Source organism: Cajanus cajan, chromosome 6 (genome assembly GCF_000230855.2).
Source record: "Cajanus cajan strain Asha chromosome 6, NIPB_CcT2T_4, whole genome shotgun sequence".
Lineage (NCBI taxonomy): Eukaryota > Viridiplantae > Streptophyta > Magnoliopsida > Fabales > Fabaceae > Cajanus > Cajanus cajan.
The window spans coordinates 23,405,655-23,414,420 of record NC_138522.1 but is presented as its reverse complement, the minus strand read 5'-3'; the positions used below and the strand labels follow the sequence as shown (position 1 = coordinate 23,414,420).

The 8,766-nt window shown below is 38.1% G+C and overlaps 1 protein-coding gene across 1 annotated transcript; it reads left to right on the top strand.

Annotated features, from left to right (window-relative positions):
- Nucleotides 1-230: 230 nt before the first annotated feature.
- LOC145958616 (uncharacterized) lies at nt 231-1,247 on the top strand. Its single transcript, XM_083076118.1, has 2 exons — nt 231-373; nt 500-1,247. The coding sequence occupies exons 1-2, from the start codon at nt 231-233 to the stop codon at nt 1,245-1,247; spliced, it is 891 nt and encodes a 296-aa protein (XP_082932244.1).
- The last annotated feature ends 7,519 nt before the right edge of the window (nt 1,248-8,766 follow it).

Genomic DNA, 8,766 nt, shown 5'->3' with positions numbered 1-8,766 from the left:
AGTAGGAACATTTTGGCGCCCACCGTGGGGCCGAAAACCAAAACGGTTCTTGACCCTAAATTAAGATGGTAGCAACCAGGAGTTAGCAAGAAAATGCAACAGCTCAAAACCTCGGGATGTCCCGAGAACCGAGACAACAAACGAATCAAAATGAAGGAGTGGAGGAGTCATATATAGACTGGTCCCAACCCCCCAACCCATCATCGACCATCGAACAATTGAAGGCCAAAATGATGGAATTGAGGAGACTTCGAGAAAAGGATGCCCACGAGCTGTCGGTCTTAAGAAAAGAGAACGCGGAGCTCAGAAGCGACAACCGATCCTGGCACCCGTCCCATGGTACCCCCAACACTCTATCAACCCGAGATCAGAGGTAATCATCGGGATGGTACAAAGAGACAAGGGATCCTCGGCCACCTGGCGGAGGGACGACAACAACACTAGATCAACAACGACGACAAGGGAAAACACCCTTTATTCCGGACATTGCCGGAGCCAGATTACCTGACAACTGGAAGAACTTGGCTTTAGAGAGGTACGATAGAACCACTGATCCAGAGGAACACCTTGATGCCTTCGTCACCCAAGTTGGTCTATACACCAAGGAAGATGCTATTATGTGTAAAGTGTTCCCCACATCATTAAAAGGACCAGCGTTAAATTGGTTCACAAGACTCTCTTCGAGATCGGTAGATTCCTTTACCACCTTGTCTTCTCGGTTTGTGATTCAATTTGCCACGAGTCGTCCCCATCAGCTTACATCCATAGATCTGGTTAACATTCGCCAAGAGAAGAAGGAACCTTTGAGAACCTTCATGGAGAGGTTCGGGAAAATAACGCTCTCCATCCGAGATCTGGACCCGGCTCTTGCAATGCATCATCTTACAATAGCACTACGGCACGGACCCTTCGTGAATAGCTTATGTAAGAAGCCACCCCGGGACTTGGACGACTTAAGACAGAGGGCCACAAAATACATGCAGATAGAGGAATTGGCCGAGTTTCAGAATCAAAATCGACCCGACCTTTTCCTTGGAAAGAAAGAAGGCGATAAAGAACACCCTAGGCCTTGCCCTCGAGATATGCCTGACCGAGAGAAGAACAACAGAGGACCGAGATACACTCAGTACACGCCGATCAACACCAGCAGGACCAAAGTGTTGGAGCAGGCATTGGCCACAGAAATCCTTGCGGTGCCCCGCTGCGCTATGACTCCGCCCCACGCGGACAAGACGAAGACATGCTAGTTTCATAGAAACCGGGGACACACCACGGAAGAAGGCACAGCCCTTTGAGATCGCATCAAAGATCTTGTGAAGTCAGGCCATCTTCAAAATTTCACCCAACCCTCAGGCCGAAAGAGATACGACAACTACAAGGATAAGAGGGAGTCCAGAAAAGGGAACCGTGAAAGGGCACCCCCGAGACGTAGATCCCGGGAACGAAGCAGGTCTACGGAGAGAAATGAACAACAACGAGACCGAAATCAACCCAGAAGGGTAATCAACATAATCGCTGGAGGATTCGCAAGAGGGGGGGAGCTCATCCTCGGCTCGTAAAAGACACCTACGGGAAATCAAGTTAGTAAACGTCGTATGTCGGACAGCTTCGGTCCACATGCCCCCTATCACTTTTACTGATCGAGATTTTCAAGGCATCGATCCTGTGCAAGATGACCCGATGGTGATCAGTGTGGAGATTAAAAATTGCCTTGTAAAAAACACACCCGTCGACCAAGGAAGCTCAACTGATATCTTGTACTGGAAGACATTTGAGCAACTCGACATTCCTGAACAAGACTTGACACCTTATGATGAGCCCTTGGTTGGATTTTCTGGCGAAATGGTAGACACCCGGGGAATGATAAACCTATATACCTACTTCGGGGACGAACAACAAAGACGAAGGATTAAAGTTCGATATGTGGTGGTGCATGCTAATACCTCGTACAATATCCTATTGGGCCAACCCTCCCTGAACAAGCTCCGAGCCATCGTTTCCACTCCTCACTTAGCTATGAAGTTCCCCTCGGAAGAAGGAACGATCATCACTCTGCACGCCGATCAAAATACGGCCTGCAAATGTTACTTTGTTAGCCTAAAGGTACAGCCAACTCCGAAGCCAAGGCGAGATGTCAATGTCATTGGCGATGTCGGTCGACAAAAGCCGATTGAAGACCTAGAACTTGACCCAAGAATGGAAGATGAGCATAGGGTCGAACCAATAGAAACAATGATCCCGTTTCAACTCGGGAGAAAAGAAAAAACAAGTCACTTATTTGAGTTCCCAATTGTCGGAAGCCAAAGTTAGAGACATTAAGCAAGTCCTACTGAAGTACTCGGACCTATTCACCTAGAATGCGGCCGATATGCCGGGCATCGACCCAAACTTCCACTACCACCGACTCTCAGTGTGCCGAGATGCCAAGCCCATCGCTCAAAAGAAAAGAAAGATGGGAGGCGAAAGGGCTCAGGCAGTAAAAGAAGAGACAACCACGCTACTTCAAGCGGGGTTTATTAGGGAAGTCAAGTACTCTACTTGGTTGGCCAACGTGGTAATGGTCAAGAAGTCGAACGGTAAATGGCGTATGTGCATTGATGCTTTGGTTGACGGAGCGGCTGGCCATCAAAGATTGAGTTTCCTTGACGCATACTCAGGGTATAATCAGATACCGATGTACCCGCCAGCCGAAGGAAAAACGGCATTCATCACTGATTTGACTAACTTTTGTTACAAAGTGATGCCATTCGGTTTAAGAAACTCCGGAGCAACCTACCAACAACTCATGGATAAGATTTTTCGCCGGCAATTAGGAACATGCCTGGAAGTGTATGTGGATGATATTTGTAATCAATTCTACTTCGGCTGATAACCACTTGAAGTGTATGTGGATGATATTTGTAATCAATTCGACGAAGGGAGGCGACATCACATGCGGTTGAATCCAGCAAAATGCACCTTCGGAGTCGCCGGGGGAAAATTCTTGGGCTTTATGCTGTCAAGAAGAGGTATAGAAGCCAATCTCGACAAGTGCCAGGCCATTGTCAATATGAGAAGCCCCCATAACGTAAAAGAAATGCAGCGACTGGCCGAGCACATCGCTTCCTTGGCTCGTTTCCTACCCTGCATGGCAGACAAATCAAGGCCCATAATGTCTTTATTGAAAAAGGCGACCAAGTTTCAATGGACCGAAGAATGTGAATCAGCATTTCAAGACTTCAAAACGATGCTCACGGCTCCGCCGTTGCTGGCCAAACCGGACCCCCAGCTAGATATGATCATGTACATCTCAGTGTCTGATAAAGCCATCTGCACAGCGTTGGTTCAAGAGAAAACAGAGCAAATGCCGGTATACTTCGTTAGCCGAGTCTTGCAAGAAGCCGAAACCAGATATCAGCATCTCGAAAAAATGGTTCTAGCGCTCGTGCATACAGCCAGACGCCTCCGACACTATTTCCAGAGCCACCGAGTCCTCGTCAGAACAGATAGCCCGATTGTTAAGGTCTTGTGGAAACTCAAACTGGCCGGTCGAATGGTCGCTTGGTCCATAGAGCTATCACAATTTGACATTCGCTTTGAACCAAGGGGACCCATAAAAGCACAGAGCATGGCCGACTTCATAAACGAATTCACTCTGAAATTTCCACCCGAGTCGTATGTATGGACCTTGCACGTGGACAGTTCATCAAACCAATAAGGCAGCGGAGCTGACATTATACTAGAAGGACCTGGCAACACGATAGTCGAGCAATCGCTACGATTCGGCTTTAAAGCCTCCAATAACCAGGCCGAATATGAGGCCCTGCTAGCCGGCCTATGACTAGCAAGCGACCTGGGCATCACGAGAGTCAAGTGTTGGAACGATTCGCAGGTAGTGACAGGACAGGTCAACGGAACATTCCAAATCAAAGAGCCGACACTACTCCTATACTTCCATGCTTTTCAGAAATTAAAATATAATTTTGAGGACGTCCACGTCGAGTATACATCGCGAGAACTCAATGCAAGAGCCGACCAGCTGGCCAAACTAGCAAGCAGCAAAAAGACTAGCCATTTGCGCAGCATGATACAGCAAGAACTGTAAAACCCAAGCATTGTGGAAGCCGAATGCTTGCAGGTTCAGCAAGGAAGCCCTTGCTGGATGAATGGTATAGTCAACCATCTTTTGACTGGAGAGCTACCCGAAGACCCCCTCGAAGCTAAGAAGATGAGAACCATGGCCCCACGATACACCTTAATAGTTGGAGAGCTATATAAACGGGGCATGTCGTCACCCCTTCTCAAGTGCTTAACACCTGAACAAGCACATTATGTCCTCCGAGAAATCCACAAAGGCATATGCGGAACTCACTCAGGGGAACGAACTCTCGTAGCCAAGGTTGTCCGAGTCGGATACTATTGGCCAACTCTAACAGCTGATTGTACCAAGTTCGTGCAACAATGCCAACCATGCCAGCAACACGGTCTGTTAACAAACTTACCGGCCGAAGGCCTACACTTCATCACAACCCCCTGGTCCTTCTCGGTATGGGGTATGGATATCCTAGGGTCATTCCCACCAGCAAAGGGGCAGGTCAAGTTCCTTATAGTGGCAGTCGACCATTTCACCAAGTGGATTGAGGCAGAAGCCGTTGCCACTATCTCAGCAAACAATGTGCAAAAATTCTTTTGGAAGAACGTCATTACCCGGTTCAGGGTACCATACGCCCTCATTACAGACAACGACCTACAATTCACGGATCGTCGCTTCAACGAATTCCTCGAAGGACTTCAGATCAAACACCGGGTGACATCGGTAGAGCATCCCCAATCCAACGGGCAAGCAGAGGGACAATGGCCTGACCACTTGCACGAAATTTTGTGGGCCTATAGATGTACTCCACAGAGCTCGACCAAGGAAACACCCTTTCGACTAGCATACAGAACCGATGCCATGATCCCGGTGGAGATAGGGGAACCCTCTCTCAAACGACAACAATTCACTAAAGAAGACAACACTGAAGCACTCAATATAAAACTCGATTTGATTGAGGAAGCACGCGATCGGGCATTCATCAACATTGAAGCATGTAGGGCACGAGTTTCCCGGAAGCACAGGACCAAAATCAAGCCATGAGAATTCCACCCAGGCGACCTTGTTTGGAGGGTAGTGGGCGAAGCAAGAAGAGACAAAGCTCAAGGAAAGCTAGCCCCCAATTAGGATGGCCCTTTCCGAGTAAGGCACAATCTCAATAACGAGCTTACAAGCTTGAAGATATCAATGGGAAGACCATCCTGCGGACTTGGAATGTCACGCATTTGAAGCACTACTTTAGTTAGCAATCGTTATGTAATTGTTTCGGTGCACTCTTTTCCTTTCCCAGTTTTTTTCCTCTTATAAAAATGTGAAAGAGGTTTTACTAAGGAAAGGTTTTTAACGAGGCACCCCATTAATGAAACAAACCCCCTCCTTTTGCAAAATTTTTACTCGCAAGCTTATCTTAAAGACTAACAAAGATCCCTCCCGAGTACCTACTACTCGGCCAAGGATGAACACTTGATCCCTCCCGAGAGACCCTCTCGGTCAAGGTTGAATCACAAAATCCCTCCCGAGTATCGATTACTCGACCAAGGTTGAACAAAGATCTCTCTCGAGTACCTACTACCACTACAAGGAAAATGATAAATTGCGACGGACAAATTGCAACGGTTATCTAGAAACTGTCGTCGCTTTGATATTGCGACCCTTCTTATGATAGTTTTTCAAAACCGTCGCAAAATTGTTCAACATTGCGACGATTTATCGTAAACCGTCGCATAATTTGTTTAACATTGCGACGGTTTATCAAAAACCGTCGCAAAATTGTTCAACATTGCGACGGTTTATCGTAAACCGTCGCAAAATTTGTTGAACATTGCGACAGTTAATCATAAACCGTCGCAAATTTTTTTTAACATTACGACAGTTAGTCATTAACTGCCGCAAAATTTTCAGCATTGCGACGGTTTACTATAAACTGTCGCAATCTACAAGACAATTTTTTTTATTAAAATTAAAATTAATTTTTTGAAGTATTATGTATATTATCTTAATAAACTTATATTTTATTAACAATTTTATAGATACTTCCTTTAACATGAGGTACACGATTTTTTTTCTTTATATAATTTCAAAATCGTGACTAGAATATAAATTTATCTTTCAACAAACTTATGAATTTATCTTGTATGTAAAACGTGTTAGAGTATATAAATAAATATAATTATCATTTTATAACTTAATTTTTGAGTTATCAGATCACATATTATTCAATAATTTTCAATGTTAAATTTTATAAATTTTATTTTAAATTCCATCTTTTTAATACTATTAAAAATATAAAAATAAATATGTTAAATTTTATAAAAATCCAGTTTAATTTATTTATGATATAAATATGTTTTTAATATCTAATATATATTTTTAGATGATAATTTATTTTAAAATGTATCTTATAATAACAATTCTAAATGGAACATAAAAAACACAAAAGATAAACATGCCTGGTACAAATTTTATTTTATCAAAAAATTATTTATTTTAATATATTACATTATATATGTGAATATTAAGACATATATATATATATATATCAATATATATATTATAATTAAACTTTTTTCAAAAATTAATTCATTATTACGAAATTTTTTTTGTCACATGAGAATTAATTTCTTTCAAAAATTTGACAGATATCAAATAAATAAATATTTTTTCTGAATCTATATTTTATTTTATTAGAATATAATTTTTATTTTTTAAAATATATTATTTTTTAGATAAAAAATTATGTATATGTTAATAAATAGTAGTGGGGCAAGTGCCCCACTATTCCAAACGTGCATCCGTCCCCATATATATATATATATATATATATATATATATATATATATATATATATAATATAGGGGATTATAATTATACCGGTGTAACTTTCACTAAGTATTATGTCGCTCAATAACTTTATTTTAAATGTGAATTTTGTAAATCCAACCGTTAAATTAAAAGTTCATATCACTTTATAATTGTATATCAAATTTTGTTAAAATTGAACAACTAGATGGTAATCAAAGTGTTTATATTATAGTGTATTTTGAAATGAATATATTACATCAATTTTGTTTTATAAAAATGAAGTATCAAATTATCTTGGATTAATATAAAGTTTTGTATATATAATCAATGAGAGATATGAACTTTCAATCTAACAGTTGGATTTACCAAATTCACATTTAATATAAAGTTATTGAGCGGTGTAATACTTAGTAAAATTTACACCGATGTAATTATATTAAATTTTACTAAGTGTTACACTGCTCAATAACTTTATATTAAATGTGAATTTTGTAAATTCAACCGTTAAATTGAAAATATTTTACTCTTAAATCATATATACAAAATGTTATATTAATCGAAGATGATTTCTTATAAAATTAAATTCAATCTGTCGAAAAATTTATATTTTCGATGATAAAATTTTTTGTAGGAAAAGCTATATTATTGATGAAATATTTCAGAAAAAATTATATTTGTCGAAAATGTAAGAACTGGTTTTAAATTTGATATGAAAATATTATGATATAATTAGATAAGATTTTAAGTTAGTATTTTATTAATGGTTGATAATTAAAAAATAAAACAAGGATAAATACATTTTTTGAATATTATATGTTTGATTTAAGATAACTTACAAAATAACTCTTGGTAAAGTTATTCCGCTCAATAACTCATGGTATGTGTTGAATTTCATCGATCCAATTAATTGTTAATTTAAAAGTTATTAAATTTTACTAATAATTAATATAAAAAAATTAATTAGTTTTGGAATAAATTATTTGATAATTAACAATATAATTGAAACATTAATTATTTTAAATTATTTAACTAAAATCTTATTGACAATTTACTATATGATCTTAATATTTTTGTATAACTAATATCTGGTTTTAAATTTGATATGAGAATATTATATATAATTAGATAAGATTTTAAGTTAATATTTTATTAATAGTTGATAATTAGAAAACAAAACAAGGATAAATACATTTTTTTGAATTTTATATGTTTGATTTAAGATAAATAAATATATTAAATTAATTAATAATTATTTAAAATATTAAAATTTAATTTATAAGTATGTAATAAATAAATATTTATAATTTTATAAATTATATTATCATTATAAATTATAAAATTAAATAATTTAAATTATAATTTTAAATAGAAATAAGTAGATGTTAATTATAAAAGTAAGTACATATAAATAAAGAATAACTAAATATATAATTATTATTATTATTATTATTATTATTATTATTATTACTATTCATAATATAAAATTATTATATATTATTATTATAGTACAAATATGAGATTGTATATTTGAGGATGACTTAAATGAATTAATTTGTACAAGTTATACTGACAACATACATTATACATATACATTTCGGTAGCCTACTCATCAGAACTTCATAGTTAAGCGTGCTTGACCTGAAGTAGTACAAGGATGGGTGACCTTCCGGGAAGTTTCGCAGAAATTGCACAAGTAAGGATAAAACACGCTAAATAGTGAAATATCGTGAAATAGAACCTTTGAGAGGCCAAATATGAGGATTGTTACATTAATAAATTTATTAAAATTAAAAAAAATTATAATTTTCAACGGGTAAAAAAAGGGTCGTAATATTAATTTAGAGGCAGTTGGTGCGACAGTTGATGAAAGGGTCGCAATATTAATATAGAGG